The 18,783-nt window shown below is 54.1% G+C and overlaps 1 protein-coding gene across 3 annotated transcripts; it reads right to left on the bottom strand.

Moving 5' to 3' along the window:
* Positions 1-4,737: 4,737 nt before the first annotated feature.
* On the bottom strand, positions 4,738-10,516 carry PDZK1IP1 (PDZK1 interacting protein 1). Of its 3 annotated transcripts, XM_006051655.4 has the most exons (5): positions 10,389-10,516; positions 10,022-10,185; positions 7,538-7,646; positions 5,749-5,844; positions 4,738-5,117 (listed from the first exon to the last, which is right to left on the bottom strand). In XM_006051655.4, exons 2-5 carry the CDS (start codon positions 10,086-10,088, stop codon positions 5,045-5,047), a joined length of 345 nt encoding a protein of 114 aa, XP_006051717.3. In that variant the 5' UTR covers positions 10,089-10,185; positions 10,389-10,516; the 3' UTR covers positions 4,738-5,044. The 3 variants fall into 3 exon arrangements, with proteins under 3 accessions (XP_006051717.3, XP_025144582.2, XP_044800977.2); XM_025288797.3 differs by lacking the exon at positions 10,389-10,516 and having other exon boundaries at positions 10,022-10,291; XM_044945042.2 differs by lacking the exons at positions 10,022-10,185; positions 10,389-10,516 and adding an exon at positions 8,254-8,634.
* Positions 10,517-18,783: the final 8,267 nt, after the last annotated feature.

Raw genomic sequence — 18,783 nt, 5'->3', positions numbered from 1 at the left:
CCACACACTCCTGCTTGTCCCCTGGCACCTGTCACTCTCAGGGCCACCCACTACCCGGTGGCTTCATGAGAAGCAGGAAAAGGCGCCCAGGTTGCAGGTAGAGGCGCTAGTTCACACAACCCCATCAGAGTTCCCCAAGAGGTTCCACCATCTTCCAGCCTGCTCAGGACGATACTGAGACTCGTCCCTGAACTTTCTCTCTCTCTCTCTCTCATCAAGCTCTCTATTCTTCTTCCCCAGGGGGCCAGGGTCTCTAGGGAGCAGGGCACCACCAACATTATCATTCCTTAGTCTCTGGAATAATGACTCAAGACAGGGGCCATGGGGCTCTCGGACCATTTCTGAGAGAAAGGGAGGTGTGTCATGAGGACTGGATGCTAAGTCCCCCAGAGCCTGGCCCCACCAGTAGTACTCAGAACCTGAAGTTTTCACTGAGCTGGCCTCTAGGGACACAAAGAGGGGGCGCTGGAGGCCTGGCTGCCCTGGAAACCTGCAGTGCAAGGTGCTGCACAATCTATGAGGTCCCCCGGGCCTGGCCTTAGGAAGGTCTTTGGTCCCAGTGCTTAAGGGGGAAGAGCCCCCTGAAGGTCCAGTTCAAAGGCTCTACTGAATCCACCCTTCTCATTGAGTGTGCAGCCACCAGGGGGCAGCTGAGGCTTCAGGCAGACGTGGGCGGGGAGGGGGAGAACAACCCCTCCCCACCAACTGAAGACCAGATGGAGCATCAGTGATCACTGACCCCAGGACCTTCAGCCAGAGAGAGCTTGAGAGAGGGTGTGCAGGTCCTGTGTGTGTCTGTACCTATGTGGGGTGGACGGGTATGGACTAGGATTTAGCCTCTCCCTCTGGGTCTTTTCACCACCCCTGGGGCTTCCCTTTCCTGGGCCCAACCGTGGGTGCTGGTGACTCAGAGAGGAAAGTCACCCCCTGCCTGCCCTTGAAGAGCTCCCAGACCTGACGCTGGAGCTGCACACAGACCAGGGAACAGGCAACACAGGGCAGTGAGTGCAGAGATGCTGGTGTGGCCCAGAGGAAGCCCTTAGCCCAGGGGTCAGGACGAGCTTCCCAGAAGTGACTGCTAAGCCGAGCTTAGGGGGTCTTCTGGCGAGTCTCAGGTACAATGATAACACATACATTATCTCTGCTTCCTCCCAGTAACCCCGCAGGGAAGTCATGACAGAAGCAGTTTTACTGGCAAGTGAAAAGAACATTCAGAAGCCCAGGTGGTCCCACAAGCAGTGAGGAGAAGAGCTGGACTTTCAACTAGAGTCTGCATGGTTCTTAAGCCCCAGCTCTCGGCCACTGTGTGGACTGCTGGGGTCTGAAAACGGAGAGGAGAGCCAAGCTGGGGACTCCAGGCCCGCGGACCAGATCTGAAGGGGAGCCAAATGCCTCCCATCTTCATCCCAGAGCAAGTTCCACCGGTTCCAGGCACCTGACTCACCTGGGAGCTTGGCCTAAGGAGATAGGGTAGGATAAGGAGAAAGACAGCCCATCACAGACACTGGACACCTCCCATCTCCCCCGCTCCTCTACCCTGGGCTGGGGGAGGAGACTCTGCTTGGCAGGCGTTCCCCTGTAATATTAGGCTTCCTGAAATACAATAAGAGTGCAGTGTTTCTGCTCATGTCACTCTGAGCATGAGGGAAGTCATCTGGAAAAGTATTCCAAGCCCCTGCCACTCTATCTTAATAACACTCAAGCTAGGACTCTGAACCCTTTTTTCAAAACCAACTCCAGGCTGGAAGTTCTTCTTCAAGTCTAACTGAAGTAAACTGTGCTGCAACCTACTTTCAACTCTGCAGTTGCTGGGTGGGGCTTTTAGCGTAATTCGGGTGTAGCCTACAATGTAACCCTGTGAAATCCACACGTTTTAGGTAGAGGAAGAACAGGAAAAGTGCCAGCCGTGTTCCAGAAAGCTGGAGGAGCAAGAATGTCTTCTGGGAGTAATAGAACCTCTGGGTCCTGGAGCCAGGGCCTGGGCAGCCTTCGCCTTCTGCCCAGAGAGCAGGCGGAGAGATCCGCAGGAGGTCAAGTAGCACAAAAAGTGAGACTTGGGTGAGGGCACCGGACTTCGCCCTGCCTCGAGGGGCATCAGGGCAGCGCAGGCACGTGGGGAGAGCTGGAGAGAAGGCAGGGGGAGAGCCAGCTGGTGAAAGAGGGCGGATGAGAGGTGAGAGAGAAGGCGTGAACAATGAGTTCAGGTGGAGGAAGGAGAAGGAAGACACGCGACCGATACAAGAAGATGGAAGTAAAAACTGCACTCCGAAAGAGACTAGCGCCACACACGGAGATGAGTAAAGGCTGGGAGAACCAAAGAGAAAACGGGCTTGGGACGGGCAGGTCTGGCCTGGGGAGAAGCCGGTGGGGAGGGAGCAGAAAGGCGTTGAATGAGCATCCTCCCCCTTGTCTGTCAATCAAGGCAGAATCCCCTTCCCGCAGGGCGGGAGGGGCGGAGAGCTTCCCGCACGTCCCCTGACGCCCTGCCCCAGCCCGGAGGCTCCCCCTCCCAGGCCCCCCGAGCGATGCCCCCTCGGGACTAGCTGTGCAGCCCCGATAGATGGTGGGGGGCCCAGCTGGTGCGTTATCAGCCTCCTCCAGGAGCCAGCCTGAGCCACTCAGCGGCTGCCAGGCTGCGATTAGGCCCCCGGAGGGTCATTAAGCACCGCCCTGGCCCGGACCCAGCCTCCTTTCCCTCCTTCCTCTGGCCAGACTGGCAGGTGGGAACTAGCGATAAGGACTGGGGGCTCCGGCAGTTCTGGGGCCGGCATCTCCATGCCCCCTGCCCCCTGTCAGGACAGGAACATGGGGTTGGGGGGAAGATCAACGCCAGCTCAGCCCCACAAGGACCCCGGGATGGCGTTCCCACCATCCTGGCCCGGCTGGTGGGGAGGGAGCTAAGGAGGCTCCTGGAAAGCCCCGGGGGTGTGGGGGTTGGGGGGGAATCTGACCCCTCTACTCACCCACCGGGCCACCCCAGCCCAGCCCACCACGCCACCCACCTTCAGCACCAGGACAGGACAGTAGCCGCCACAGCCCCTGCTGGTAAACTGAGGGGCTGGAGGGGAAACAGGGGGATGGCATCTCTGCTTTCAGACCTGGCAGGCCAGTGAGGAGTCAGACTGGGAACTGCCTCCCCCCAACCCCCGACACCCCGAGACAACATGGGCCTGAGGTGAGACAACAGGGGGCTGAGGTGGGAGGGACGTAGCTTCATACAAGGAGGATCAGACCCAAGCAGCCAAAGGCTGGGCTAGCTAGTCACTTGACTCTGTCCTCTGGTCTAATCAAGGAAGACTTCCTGGAGGAAGAGGTACCTAGGCAGGGTCAAGGAGAAGGAATGTGCAGAGTTTACACAGGCAGAGTGGGGTGAAAAGGCATCCTCCCATGTGTGCAAAAACCAAGAGTGGGAATCACGGGCGCTCCAGCCACAAGTCACTGAGCTGAAGCCCAGAGAGGGGAGGCGAGTCACACAACAGGGCAGAGACCCAGCCAGCCCTCAGCTGGGGGATCTTCCCTCTGCTGCATGCTGCAGACTAGCCCCCAGTGAGATGCGAGGGATGGTCTGGATTTGGGGTGGGACTCCCCAGGGGTATTTGGGTGAAGCCCTGGAGCAGCACAGGAACAGCTGTAATGGAGGAACGAGAGGCCGTGACAGGTGAGACAGGTGGCAGAAGAAGATCTTAGGGACAAGGTGGGCTGCTTCCTGCCCTCCAGCCTCTCTCCACTGGATCTTGGAGTGCTCCTGGGAGAGCCCGCCTCCAGTTGCCACCCCAGACAGAGACAGAGGCTGTTCTTATGAGAATGACAGTCCTAGAGGTGAGGGGTCTCCATGGTCAGCCAGCCCGGTAGGGTCGTATCCCCTCCCTCCTGCTTCATTCTCCCGGGGGGCCCAGTTCCTTCGCCCTACCCCCACCTGGGACTGGGAGTCAGTGGCTTAGGAAGGATAATTCCCACTCAAGCTTTGTGGTTAGCCTGGCTAAATCCTCCACAGAGGGTCAACAGAGCTCAGAGAGGACACTGACTCTCCAAAGTCACATGGCAAGTCAGGAGGGGACTTGCTCAGACTCCAATCTGAGCTTCCTGAGTCCTAGCCCAGGACTTTCCCTAGTGCTTCCAATGCCCCAAGCCCAGCCCAGAGGGGCCATGGGGATGAGGACAGAGCTGGATGAATGAGCAATGAGTGAACCCGCTGCAATGTCTGGCAACATGGAGGCAGGGTCGGGTGGTCAGGGTTGGTGCTACATGAAGAGCCCAGAATCACCCAGATTTGCAGCTGTGAAGGGCAGGTCAAGAGAGGAAGACTTGGGATTTCCTTGGTGGTGCAATGGTTAAGAATTCTCCTTGCAGTGCAGGGGACCCAGGTTCAATCCCTGGTCAGGGAACTAAGATCCCACACACTGCAGAGCAACTAAGCCAGTGCACCACAACTAGAGAGCCTGTGCACCGCAAGGAAAGATCCTGTTTGATGCAACAAAGATCCAGCGTGCTGCAACTCAATGCAGTCAAATAAATACCTGTTTCCTTTCAAAAGGGGTGGGGTGGGGTATGCTTTTTAAGAGGGTCTCTGCCTGGTGTAAGAAGTGTGCTCCCTGGCCCTGGGGGTTCTCCCAGAGAGGCCTTCCTGGAATTTCTCCAGAATCACCATGACAGTGGCTTTGGAAGATGATTTGGAAAGCAAGATTGGGCCTCTCTGGAAGCCTGAGGAGCTATTTCTGAGCTATTTAGAGCCTCAGACCCAGAAGTACAAAATGTCTTTATTTCACAGAAATAAGGGCTGTTCCCACAGTCTGGGGAGGGAGATGTGAGGCAGGATGGGAGGTGCTGAGCTGATTGTCCTTTTCAGAAGAGTCTTCTGAAATGAATTGGGCAGGAGACCCCCTAGAACCTCAAGGCCACAGCTGAGCCCCAACCTGGACACAGTCTGAGCATGGACCTTGGCAGGAGGGTGGGGCAGACGTGGAGGTTGGAGAAGGCAGGCCCCTTCCTGCCGATCCCTGTACAGAGAGGGAGGGGGTTGGGCATGGACACAGGCAAGCAGGGGTCACATTGGGGTGCTGCAGACCTTGCCCTCCTCCTCTGGGATGTTCTCATAGGCATTCTCGTGCTCACTGGACCTGAAAGAGGATGATAGGGGTCATTGCTCCTTCTATCCCATCCCCTTCTCCCTGCCCGATCCTGCACTTGTGAGGGCTGTGTCTTCCAGAATAAATGTTTGAGTCCCAGAGGGGGTTCCCTTGACCATATCTGGTCTTCTGCACCTGAGTCCAGAGGCCTCTCACCACCACCACCTGAATCCCATCTCTCTCTGCCATCTAGCCTCTCCCCTGGGAGCCCCATTAAGAAACCCCCATTGAGCCCACTTCCTCACTGAGCTTCCTCCCCTACAGATTCTCCTCCCCACAGAGTCCTTCTACTCATCCCTTCAGAGTCCCTTTCTTCCACTGAGCCTCTTTTCCTCACTCCATCCCTCCCTATGAATCCAATCTACCCCCTGAACCCCTCCCCGCACCGAGTCCCCATCCCCTTACTGAGCCCTCTCTGCAAACTGAGGCTGCATGGAGCCTTGCAGTCCTCCCAAAGGCCTCTTCACTCACCATCCTCCCACACTGAACCCCTTCTCTTCACTGAGCCCTTCCCCACATGAGCCACCATCCTCTCCACCCTCTCCTCATCAAAATCTCCTGGTCCTGAGGTCCCCGGGAGCCCCTGGAGCACAGGGCACTCTGCCCTCTACCAGTGCCTCACCTGAAGCTTGCTGCCATTGAGGAGTACTTGCCATCTGTTCCCACCAGGATCCCGTCTGCTTTGTTTCCAATGGTCATGACCATGTTTATAGGTGCCCTAGGGACAGAGTTCATCAATAGGGCTCTCTGGGTCCCCTCTCCCTCTGTTATCCCTCCTCCCTCTAGTCCAGTCAGACCCTGTTCTATAGGCTCTAAGGGAAGCCCCTCTCTCCAGCAGGGCCCAGCAGCCTGGTTCTGGCCACACTCTAAGGGGTCTCACACCCTTCTCCCTGATCCACAGTGGGACCCTCAGGTTCCAGCCTGAGGTCTACTAAAGACGTACCCCAGACCTTGTACCAGCCACCTCCCAGTCTCCCTCTGCTGTTTTCCTCTGGCCTCAGCTCAGTTCCAGAGCAGACTCGGCAGCACTCAGTGTCTGCCCCAGATTCCCCACAAGATTTTCCTAGAAATAGGAATGGCCACTGAAGGCAGAGCTGGGGCCAATGGAGAAAAGAATCATTGCCAACAACAATCTCCTTGCCTCTTACTCAAGGGTGGCCTTTGCCCCAACATCCCTGGACATCACTGTCATGAGGGTCACCATGACCCTAAGCACTGCTCATCTTTCCTTGGACATCCTACGGGCACCGCAGACATAATATATCCAAGTTGCCCCAGACCTGCCTCTTCTCTCTTGGTCTATGTCTCGGTAGGCGGTCCCATCAGAAGCCTGGATGTTTTCTCTGTCCTTCCTCCCTCCTGTCTCTGTGTCCCCCTCCCTTCCTTTCTCGACAGCTCTTAGACCTGTCCCCTCTCTCCATCTCCTCTGCCGCCTCCACAGTCCAAACTGTCTCCGAACCTCATCCTCATCCCTTTTTCTCATCTGCAGACATCTCATCCTGAGACTGGCTTACACACTTGCCCTGGATCCCTACTACACTAAGGACAAAGCCTGAAGTCGGGGGCCTTAGTACACAAGCATCTGCCTGGCCTGGGCTCTGCTGACCTCACCAGCCTATCTCAGGCCTCTCCATCCCTCTCTCCATCTGGGAGCTGCTCATGTTCATTCAGTGTGTCCTGCAGGGCTGCTGCTGGCACCTAGGACGGGGCCACTGGTATGAGAACTGGGGGCAGACGCAGACTTGCTCCAGAGTTGACAGGTGCAGAAAGAACTAGATTTCAGCCCAGTCCCCTCTACCTTTGTGCTCTGCCCTGAACTTAGGACCCTTCAACTGCAGTGCTCTCTCACCCTGCACTGTGCTGGGACTGGCTCCTGCCTGGGCTTCAGGATAAACATACAGTAGGAAACCTTCTCTGATCACCCTCCTTTCCCCCCCAGGTCAGGCCCACACGGCACTCTGCAGGCTCCTTTAGCATCAGCCTCAAGCTGCGATGGCTCCCACCATGTTTGCCTTCCCTTCCCATCTGGGAGTCTGTGAGCACAAGAGCAGTGTCTGTCCCATTGCCCCTCTGTACCTCCCGAATGTGACATGCCAGCAGACGCTGGAGAAGGGCAGAACATTCCTGTCCAAGGGTTTTCACAGCCCCCATCACAGATGGGCCGCTGTCCCAACTATACAGATAGAAACACTGAGAATCCAAGAAGAGACGACTGCTCCTACTGAGTGCACTCAGCTCTAGGTGCCAGCAAACCTCAGCTCTGCTCCCTGAGACCTCAGGCCTCCATGTCCCTTCCACACAGTGAGAGGATTTCATCAACCCTTCTCCCTGCTATGAGAGCAGTGGCCGGGGTCCTGGTCCCATCCTGCCTGCACCGGCCCAGACCCCAAGGCCACCCAGGTAGCACTCACGGCTTTTCCTGGCACCAGAAGTGGTTGACAGCAAAGGCGATTGCGACAAGGACCAGGAACACAGCCACGGCAATAAGGCCTTGCATCCAGGGCTGCAGGTTCCCCCGGCCTGGAAAGGGAGGAGTGTGCTGTGTTTTGGTGGGGGGCGGGGGGCTGGGGGGTGTCCTGCAGCAAGCTGGGCGCAGTGGGGCTGCCCGTGCAGGGGGCCCTCCTGCCTCTGGGCAGGAGCCTGTGCTGGAGGCTCCCAGCCTGCTGCCTGGACCAGAGGAAACCGTCTGGGGAACGAGGACCCCGTCTGACCACTGGGCTTATAAAGGGGATGGTGGTTCGGAGGAAGACAGGATTTGGAAGAAAGAAAGGAGCCAAGGAGAGAGGAAGCCTCAGAGAGCAGCGTCTGAGGTCCAGGCAGCCCAGAATGTCCCCTCCCCCAGCCCTCTCCTGCTGCAGTGGGTAACAAGTAGGGGCCCCCAGGGAGAGCCTCGGCCCAGGGATCAAAGGGCAGCCCCCTGAATAGCCAGCTTGGCCCTGCCAGGGAGGGTGGCTCCCCTCCTCCCCTGCTCCCAGGCTGGGGAGGCCCAGAGCTAATAGGACTGGGCTGGCATCTGGAAGATCCTGTTTTGTAGCAGATGGGGTTGGGTAGGCGTGGGAGCAAGGACAGGCAGGGCCATGCAGCTGGGGGTGCCAGGGGTGCCCAGAGGAAGGCTGGGACAGAACACCTTTGGAAAGGCAGGACAGAGGGCGAGCTCTCTCTGGGTCTTGGCAGGAGGGGAGCTTCCAACCTGATCCCCTTTCGGCTCCTCTGGCTGGGTGCCCAAGGGACTGAGGCCCCATCCAAGCACCTTCTCTGCCTTTTGACCCTTGACCCTTGACACCACCTCTAACCCTCAAGATTTCCCAGAAGTCTCTGCCCTCAGCCACTGGCAGCCCCAAAGGGCTCTCCTCTCCCTGGACATCACCGTGCTCTGTAAGCCCGAGAGAGCCTGGCCACACTGAGGACAGACACATAGTAGCAGTTAGATGTCTCAGGAAGGGACAGAGGCCAACAGGAGACTTGTGAAAGGTCCTGCTTCCAGGCCAGAATACCTGCACCCCTAGTGCCATCCTGTACTTAAAGGGTCCAGGCTGAGCATCAGAAACTTCATTCTGCCTCATTCCTTCTCAAAGGTCCTTCCTTGAGTCTACCCGAAAGCTCTCCTGCTGCCCAAAGGCACTGCCTCCTCTCTGAGCAGTCCCTGATCCTGGCAGGTGTTGGGAAGGAGGGAGGGCCCTGGGAACTCTGTCCTGTGGTCAGACGTTGCTCATCTCCTTGGGTGACGGGAGATACACAGTGTGGTTACTGTATGTTCCATACTTGCCAAAACGCTGTGTTTTGGACTCATTGCTTCCCCAAAAAACAATGGTTCGGGCCCTTTGTTTGCTCAGGTCAGTGGCTACTCAAGGATTGGGAGTCGGGGCTCAGGCCCTGGGAGGCCTGTCTCTGCAGCCAGTTCCCTCCAGACACACCAGGGACACTGCTCCTCCTTCCAGGTGGCTCTGGGGTGGACATACAGCACAAGGGGCAGGGCCTGGGGCAGGAGAGAGGAGATCTAGCCCTGTCCCTTCTTGCTCTGCTGTGTGACCTACACAAGTTACTCAGCCTCTCTGATCTTCAGTTCCCAAAGAGGGCTTCCAAGACCTGAGAGACAGAGTTGAAGCAGACATGCCTGAGAGCTCAGGGCAGCTGCAAAGGAGGGATGCTCTGGACGTCAACCCCCTCTGGGCCCAAATCCCACCTGCAGAGTCCCCAGACTCTGGCTGCGAACACAGCCTCACAGCACAGGGCAGACACCAGTTGCTGGGTGTGGAGCTTTACCCATACAAAGCCCTACCCCACCCCTGCAGGGTAGGTGCCCTGGGAGGTGGGTGGGCAGGTTTATCGTCTTCATTTTATGGGTGAGAAAACTGAGTCTCAGAGAAGGGCAGTGATTTGCTCATCTCCTTGGGTGACGGAAGATACACAGCAACACAGAGTGAAGCTGGACAGAGAGCCCAGGAATGTGGCGGGAACCACACTGGGACTTTGGGGAGGAAACAAAGAGGGTTTAGGCCAAAATCATGACAGCACCGCCCCAGAAACAAGCCTGCCATTGAGGGGTGGCTCAGCCCCTACTCCCACCCTCCTGGAAGCCCCCAACTCTCAGAACCCAGCCATCTCTAGGGCAATTCCTGCTCCTGGAGCGTGGGTCTCAACTCCCCTCCTCAACCCTAGATCCAGCGTTTCCCTACTGCCCTCATTTCTCACTTGGGGGAAACATGTCCCAGCCAGAAGTCTGTGTCTGCCTTTGGAGGTTCCTCTGGCTAGCCCAGTGCCTCTTCCCCCTCCAACCTGCAGGTGCCAAGGGTGATGAGAAGGACAGAAGACCACCCCTTCCACCCCTGGGCTCCCAGCACCCAGCCCAACCCTCTCCTCCCTGCAGCCCCGGGGCTGGTCCAGGCCCGTGCTACCTTGTTGACAGCTGGCAGGTGGCACTGCCGTGAGCAGGCTCAGGACGACCAGGCTGAGCACTGACATGGCTGCAGGCACCTGCTCGGGCGGCTGGAACCTGGGCCCCTGGAGCTGCTGTGGGTCCTGTGGGCGTCCGCTGAGATCAGCTCAGCCTGGTTTGACCCTGGAGGAGAGAAGCTAGTGAGGAAGGAGGCAAGGGAGGAAGGAGGAGGGGAGGGAGAGGGAACCTGCCCTCCCTCGCACGGTAATGAGCTGCCAGGCCTGGCCTTCCCTGGCCAGAGCCCAGCCCACTCCGGCTGGCATTTGAGGTCATCTTCCAGAGACCTCGGGGCTGAGCCCTGGGAGGTGAAGGGAGTCAGGCCTCACCTCCAAGCCCCAGGCCTCTGGAATCTTGTGCCAGCTCCCCCTTCCTGGCAGTGGGGTTGAGTTCTGGGGAAAGGTGTGACACATTCTTGCTCTTGCCAGGGGGCGGGGCCTCTGGGCAGGGCGACAGTGGGATTAAGAAATTTGCTGGTTGGTTCCGGACAAGGGGAAAACCCCAGAGGCTAGGAAAGGTCAAAGCTGCCCTCTCCCTGAGAGCCTGGCCTATTTCCTGTTCTTCTCACCTGTTCCCACTCAGCCAAGCCAGACCCCAGGGCCCCAGTCCTGCGCACAGCCCTGGCTTCTGTCCCTGCACTCCCTGCCCAGTTCACTAGCTCTCTAAATCTGCCCTTTTCCATGGGGATCACGACAGAGAGCCTGAGGTCCTAGTTCCCAGCTGTCCCCACCCAGCCAAGCTGACCTGACTCAGTTCAGCTCCACCTCTTTGCCCCAGAGTTGGTCCCTGGAAGCTGGGACAGGATCTGAGCTTGGTCAGAGGCCTCTGCACACACCTTCTGATCCCTCTCCACCCATCCCAATGAGAGAAGTAGGTGTCCTGCTCTGGAGGACAAATGAAGGACATTCCCAGGTTGGAAGGTCCAGTCTGGGGCCCTGAACCCCTGGGTCCTCAAATCTCAAGATCCCATGGAGGTCATCAGGCCCTCTAGCTCAGGATCTGAGAATGACCTGTTGAGGCCTGGGGGCCAAGGATCTTACTGGGTCTCCTTCCTCCATGCACCCCTACATTCCTCCAGGAGTACAGGAAGCCACAGATGCTGGAGTCTGGCTCCACAGAGGCCAAGAAAGAAGGAACCAGTAGACTGGGGCAGTCTCAGAGATGGAGGGTCCCCAGAAGCTAGGGTGTGAATTGGAAGCCCTTGCACAGCCCCCCTGCCTAGATACCACCAGACTGGTGCTCATAGGACCCCCTGGTCAGCCCTTGCTATCGCCAGTGGCACACCCAGACATCTCACCTCATCCCTGCTTCCTGTGTGTGTGTGGTTGTGTATGCCCACTGCCATGGGAGATACACGCATTCATGCAAACATGGGGTCTCAAGGTTGTCTCGGGGAACTTGGCTTGGAGGTGAGTGATGCCGTCTGTGTGTGCCTGTCCTACCCCAGCTCGGTGTCTTCAGTGTGTTCTGGCACCATGTGTGACTAGAGTAGGCACCGGTGTGTTAATGAACAGCCAGGGCATCACTGATTAGAATGCAAGGAACGGAGTTGAATTTAACAAACAAACACTGATAACCTTCTTCTAAGCAGGGGAGTTACAGGATCAGATTTGCATTCGAGAAAATACCTCTGGACACAGAGTGGAGAATGAATGGGCACCCACAGACCGGAGAAAGGAAAGCCATGGGGAAACTTACAGTAGCCACGCAGGGGCTGCAGGGTGAGGCAGAGGGAATGGGATTGAACCCTATTTAGGAGGGCTGAATGGACAGGACACGGCACGAGAACACCGACTAGCTGGGAGTGGGGAGCGAGGGGCAGCGAGGAGCTGAGGCTCACTTTCGTTTGTGGCTTGGTGGCCCCTCACAAGGGGCCAGGGCAAGTTTCAGGAGGTGGGGAGGGGTGATGAGCTACAGGTTTAGATGTATTGTACTTGTGGATGCTCCATAGGGAAACATCCAGAAAGCAGGGGGATCCCCAGGTCTAGGGTTGCTGCTAAGTCGCTTCAGTTGTGTCCGACTCTGTGTGACCCCATAGACGGCAGCCCACCAGGCTCCTGTCCCTGGGATTCTCCAGGAAAGAACACTGGAGTGGGTTGCCATTTCCTTCTCCAATGCATGAAAGTGAAAAGTGAAAGTGAAGTCGCTCAGTCGTGTCCGACTCAAAGCAACCCCATGGACTGCAGCCTACCAGGCTCCTCCATCCATGGGATTTTCCAGGCAAGAGTACTGGAGTGGGGTGCCATTGCCTTCTCCGAGACCAGGACACAGCCAAACACAAAGGGTCTTTCAAAGGAAGAGGAGCCAGGGTGGAGAAAGAGGAGAAACTCCAGGAGAATGGGGTGTCCCAGAAACGGAGGAAGGCAAGATCCAAGAAGAGATAGGGAAGTCACTGCTGGGACCCCCTCTCCAGCCAGTGCGCCCCAGGGGCAGCTCAGCCTCTGCCATCATCCCCAAGTCTCAGGTCCCACCTCTCACATCCAAGCATCCCCCCTTCCCTACAGAGTCCCGGGAAAGACAAGGACTCCCTGGCCCAGGCTTTGGGGGCCGTGGGGGAGGGGGGCGAGCAGGAAGGACAGCAGGTAACCACCAGGAGGAAAACACACCTCCCAGGTCAAAGTCCCAAGCTTTAGAGCAAAACAAGTTGTTCCGGAAAAGGGGGGGGGGGGGGCAGGGTGTGGGTGGACACTTGGCTTTGAGGCTGCTCACTGCGCTGTAGGTGTCCTCATCCAACTGAGGGGGGTCATCTCTCCAGCTGTCTGGACACAGCCCTGGGTCCCCACGGTAACAAGTTGGATCCCCTGCTGGTCTGGCTTGGGTCCAAGATCTGGACTCAGGCCTCAGCAGCCCCACAGGGCTGGGCCCTGTATCCTCATCTCTGAGCGACTATTCCATCAACACTCAGCTCCTCCCTCCTGTTCCCAGCAGAGCTCTGTCGCTCTGTGTCATCAGGCCCCCTTAGGTCCTCCACCCAGTTAGATCTTTTGCAATTACCCTTCAGAAAAGCCAAACTGGTTCTTGTTGCTTCTCGTTGTTATTCAGTCACCACTTCGTGTCTAACTCTCTGCAACCCCATGGACTGCAGCCTGCCAGGCTTCCCTGTCCTTCACTATCTCTTGGGAGTTTGCTCAGATTCATGTCTATTGCGGAGAAGGCGATGGCACCCCACTCCAGTACTCTTGCCTGGAAAATCCCATGGATGGAGGAGCCTGGTGGGCTGCAGTCCATGGGGTCGCTAAGAGTTGGACACGACTGAGCGAATTCACTTTCACTTTTCGCTTTCATGCATTGGAGAAGGAAATGGCAGCCCACTCCAGTGATCTTGCCTGGAGAATCCCAGGGACGGGAGCCTGGTGGGCTGCCGTCTATGGGGTCACACAGAGTTGGACACGACTGAAGCAACTTAGCAGCAGCAGCAGCAGCATGTCTATTGAGTCAGTGATGCCATCCAACCATCTCGTCGTCTGTCGCCCTCTTCTCCTGCCCTCAATATTTTCTAGCATCAGGGTCTTTTCTAATGAGGCAGCGCTTTGCACCAGGTGGTCAAATTATTGGAGCTTCAACTTCAGCATCAGTCTTTCCAATGAATATTCAGGGTTGATTTCCTTTAGGATTGACTGGTTTGATCTCCTTGCTGTCCGTGGGACTCTCAAGAATCTTTTCCAGCACCACAGTTCAAAAGCACCAATCCTTTTGTGCTCAGCATATCTCTCACATGTTCTCACATCTGTACATGACTACTGGAAAAACCACAGCTTTGACTATACCGATCTTTGTCAGCAAAGTAATGTCTCTGCTATGTAATACGCTGTTTAGGTTTGTCATAGCTTTTCTTCCAAGGAGCAAGCATCTGTTAATTTCAAGGCTGCAGTCACTGTCCACAATCTTTGGGGCCCAAGAAAATAAAATCTGCCACTGTTTCTACTCTTTCCCCATCTATTTGCCATGAAGTGATCAGACTGGATACCATGATCCTAGTTTTTTGAATGTTGAGTCTTAAGCCAGCTTTTTCACTCTCCTCTTTCACCTTCATCAAGAGGCTATTTAGTTCCTCTTCACTTTCTGCCATTAAAGTGGTATCATCTGCATATCTGAGGTTATTGATATTTCTCCTGGCAAACTTGATTTCAGCTTTTGATTCAACCAGCCCAGCGTTTCACATGATGTACTCTCAGTTCATTTCAGTTCAGTTCAGTCACTCAGTCGTGTCCAACTCTTTGCGACACCATGGACTGCAGCATGTCAGGCCTCCCTGTCCATCACCAACTCCTGGAGTTCACTCAGACTCATGTCCACTGAGTCGATGATGCCATCCAACCATCTCATCCTCTGTCGTCCCCTTCTCCTGCCGCCTTCAATCTTTCCCAGCATCAGGGTCTTTTCAAATGAGCCAGCTCTTTGCATCAGGTGTCCAAAGTATGGGAGTTTCAGCTTCAACATCAGTCCTTCCAATGAACACTCAGGACTGATCTCCTTTAGGATGGACTGGTTGGATCTCCTTGCAGTCCAAGGGACTCTCAAGAGTCCTCTCCAACACCACAGTTCAAAAGCATTAATTCTTTGGTGCTCAGCTTTCTTTGTAGTCCAACTCTCACATCCATACATGACCACTGGAAAAACCATAGCTTTGACTAGATGGACCTTTGTTGGCAAAGTAATGTCTCTGCTTTTTAATATGCTGTCTAGGTTGGTCATAACTTTCCTTCCAAGGAGTAAGCATCTTTTAATTTCGTGGCTGCAGTCACCATCTGCAGTGATTTTGGAGCCCCCAAAAATAAAGTCTGACACTGTTTTCACTGTTTCCCCATCTATTTCCCATGAAGTGATGGGACCGGATACCATGATCTTAGTTTTCTGAATGCTGAGCTTTAAGCCAACTTTTTCACTCTCCTCTTTCAATTTCATCATGAGGCTCTTTAGCTCTTCTTCACTTTCTGCCATAAGGGTGGTGTCATCTACATATCTGAGGTTACTGATATTTCTCCCGGCAATCTTGATTCCAGCTTGTGCTTCATCCAGCCCAGCATTTCTCATGATCTACTCTGAATATAAGTTAAATAAGCAGGGTGACAATATACAGCCTTGACATACTCCTTTCCCAATTTGGAATCAGACCATTGTTTCATGTCCAGTTCTAACTGTCGCTTACAGATTTCTCAGGAGGCAGGTAAGGCGGTCTGGTATTCCCATCTCTTTAAGAACTTTCCACACAGTGATGGACAAGAATTTTCCACACTGTGATCCACATAGTCAAAGGCTTTAGCGTAGTCAGTGAAGCAGAAGTAGATTTTTTTTGGAACTCTCTCGCTTTTTTGATGATCCAACAGATGTTGGCAATTTGATCTCTGGTTCCTCTTCCTCTTCTAAATCCAGCTTGTACATCTGGAAGTTCTCAGTTCATGTACTATTGAAGCCCAACTTGAAGGATTTTAAGCATTACCTGGCTAGCATTATCTTGTACAATTATATGGTAGTTTGAACATTCTCTGGCATTGCCTTTCTTTTGGGATTGGAATGAAAACTAACCTTTTCCAGTCCCGTGGCCACTGCTGAGTTTTCTAGATTTGCTGGCACTTAAACAGCATCATGTTTTAGGATTTTAAATAACTCAGCTGGAATTCTATCACCTCCACTAGCTTTGTTTGTAGTAATGCTTCCTAAGGCCCACTTGACTTCACACTCCAGGATGTCTGGTTCTAGGTGAGTGACCACACCATCGTGGTTATCTGGGTCATTATGACCTTTTTTGTATAATTCCCCTGTGTATTCTTGCCACCTCTTCTTAATCTCTTCTGCTTCTGTTAGGTCCTTGCCATTTCTGTCCTTTATTGCGCCCATCTTTGCATGAAATGTTCCCTTGTAACTCCAATTTTCTTGAAGAGATCTCTCCCATTCTATTGTTTTCCTCTATTTCTTTGTATTGTTCATTCAAGAAGGCTTTCATATGTCTTCTTGCTATTCTCTGGAACTCTGCATTTAGTTTGGTATATCTCTCCCTTTCTCCTTTGCTTTTCACTTCTCTTCTTTTTGTAAGGCCTCCTCAGGCAACCATTTTGTCTTCTTGCATTTCTTTTTCTTTGGGATGGTTTTGGTCACCGCCTCCCATACAATGCTGTGAGTCTCCATCCATAGTTCTTCAGGTGCTCGTCTATCGGATCTAATCCCTCGAAGCTTCTAGTAATAGTGTAGTGTTAGTCGCTCAGTCACATTCCACTCTTTGCGAACCCGTGAACTAGGGCACGCCAGGCCCTCCTGTTCAAGGGATTCTCCAGGCAAGAACACTCCAGGCAAGAACCCTCTTTAGCCTGCCATTCCCCTTGATGCCAGCAGGTGGCAGAGTCTAGCTCTGATCCCAGACTAGCTGGGGAGGGCAGAGAGGGGCCTGTTTGCAGCTGAAGGTTCTGCAATTTCCTCTCTCCAGCCCCCTACTTCCGACCACTTCCAGGGGTAGTTTGGAAGAAGGGAGGGTGGACGCTGACAAGTAAACAGTCAGTGATGCTGTGAACAGCACACATGGCATGCTCAAGGCTGTGCCCCAGGGAAGCACCGACAGCTACCTCATTAAAGATGGTATCCTGGAGGAGGGGCATGCTGGAAAGCTAGCTGACTTGTTGGACCTAGCAGAGTGACAGCTTGGGGAAAGCTTCCAGGCAGAGGGAGCTCAGCCTGAGGAAAAGCAAGGAGACACATTCAAGTAGGGTGCTTTAGAGCAAAAAAGTAAAAGGCTTTTTAACCCATTCTTATATTTCATGTTGCTAAAGTCTTTGCTGCAAACCTGAGAGCTCCTGGGGACCTTATTTTATTCATTCAAACAGATTCTGCTTAACCCCCTTTAGGGCTTTCAGTGACTCCTCAGATAATACCCAAACTTCTTAGCTGGGCTTGAAGACCCCACCACGGCCCTTATCCTTCTCTCCAGCTTCATCTGGCCCCAGGGCCTTTGTCTCTTCCACATCAGGGCCTCCTCCACACTCGCTCTTCACTCTGTTGGCCGGGCAGACTCTAACCAATCCTCCAAGTCTTGCTTCAGGTATCACTTTCTCCAAAGGGCTTTCTTTGATCTCCCTTCTCCCCTATCTAAGCCAGTCCTTCTGTGAATCCCCTACTTGTCTCTTCACAGCCAGTATCACAGGTTGCAATGACATGTTGATATGTGTGTTTACTCACTTAATGTCTGTCTCCCTGGAGAGAAGGCACCCCAGCACACTATTACTGAGCACACACCCAACAAACGTTGAGTCTCAGCAAATCCAGTGCCTCCCTCTGGCCTGGCAGAGAGCAGCTCAGAGAATGATTGTTGAATGAATAAGGTATTTTAGCTCTCAGTTCAGTTCAGTCGCTCAGTCGTGTCCAACTCTCTGAGACCCCATGGACTGCAGCACACCAGGCCTCCCTGTCCATCACCAACTCCCAGAGCTTACTCAGACTCATGTCCATTGAGTCGGTGGTGCCATCCAATCATCTCATCCTCTGTCATCCTTTTCTCCTCCTGCCTTCTGTCCTCCCCAGCATCAGGGGCTTTTTTAATGAGTCAGTTATTTGCATCAGGTGGCCAAAGTATTAGAGCTTCAGCTTCAGCTCTAGTTGGGACCTAATGTTCCTCTGTCTGTTAGCTGCGGCCACAGAGCATGGATCTTCTTCATCTCTGGGTGAGATGAGACAGGGTTCTGGCTGTTTGGAGAAGCTGGAGCTGGCTATCCTGGGATGAGCATGAGTTCCCATCCTTAGAGGTGCACAAGGCAAGGCCAGGAACCAGGTCACCCAGTAGGGGCAGTTGTAGAAGGGGTTCTGACCCTGCCCACTCGGGAAACCTGTGATTCTGTGATTCTGTTAACAGATAATGATAGATTTTTGTATTTTAATCAGGTTCTGAGGAAGTGGGCTGGTTAGGACTGTGGTGAGTCTCTCTCCTCTCACACTCAGCATCTGGTTCACTGGGCTCCCTTCACTAAGCACTCCCTCAACAGGGTTCGTGGGGAAAGCATTGTATCCGTATTTTCACAAACCTCTAACTGAAATTCACCATTTTCTTCCATCAGGAATGAAGGCATCAAACCACAGTCCCTCTGTGATGTTTTCATGTTACCACATCTGGATGTATTGTTTCTGCTCATCACTATGGAAATACACAGTAGTTATTGGAACTAGACTTCCACTAGATCTTGTCATAAAATACACATAATAGCTGTTGCTGTGCAATCACTAAGTCATGTCCAACTCTTTGCGACCCCATGAACTGCAGCACGCCAGGCTTCCCTGTCCTTCACTATGTCCATGAGTTTACTCAAACTCTCGTCCATTGAGTCGGTGATGCCGTCCAACCATCTCACCCTCTGTTGCCCCTTCTCCTCCTGCCTTCAATCTTTCCCAGCATCAGGGTCTTTTCCAATGAGCCAGCTCTTCGCATCAGGTGGCCAAAGTATTAGAGCTTCAGCTTCAGCATCAGTCTTTCCAAGGAATATTCAGGATTGATTACCTTTATTTTTAATATCTTAATAACTGCATTTCAATGTAATAGGTTTCCTTTGCAATGCCCCACATTTTATTCTATGCATTTAAAAACATTATTCTGAGAAGGGGTCCATAGACTGCCCGAGGTGTCCACAGTGCAAAGAGTTAAGAAGTCCTAACCTACAGGGAGCCTAGGGCAGGTCTGCTCAAAGCAAAGCCACATGATCTCAAGGTCAGACCTGGAGAAAGATCAGCACTGTCTGGACAGAAGCT

The sequence above is a fragment of the Bubalus bubalis genome, chromosome 6 (genome assembly GCF_019923935.1).
Source record: "Bubalus bubalis isolate 160015118507 breed Murrah chromosome 6, NDDB_SH_1, whole genome shotgun sequence".
NCBI lineage: Eukaryota > Metazoa > Chordata > Mammalia > Artiodactyla > Bovidae > Bubalus > Bubalus bubalis.
Note: the sequence above shows the minus strand (reverse complement) of the source record. Positions and strands in the feature narration are given on the sequence as shown.

What these genes read in the sequence shown, in the direction of transcription:
- PDZK1IP1 (XM_044945042.2), bottom strand. Translation starts at nt 8,542, where the DNA reads ATGTGTCTGTCCTCAGTGTGGCCAGGCTCTCTCGGGCTTACAGAGCAC. An exon ending in TCTGTCCTGCCTTTCCAAAG is followed by an intron (nt 7,647 to 8,253) that starts GTGTTCTGTCCC and finishes CTCCCTTTCCAG; the next exon opens with GCCGGGGGAACCTGCAGCCC. An exon ending in TTCTGGTGCCAGGAAAAGCC is followed by an intron (nt 5,845 to 7,537) that starts GTGAGTGCTACC and finishes CTCTGTCCCTAG; the next exon opens with GGCACCTATAAACATGGTCA.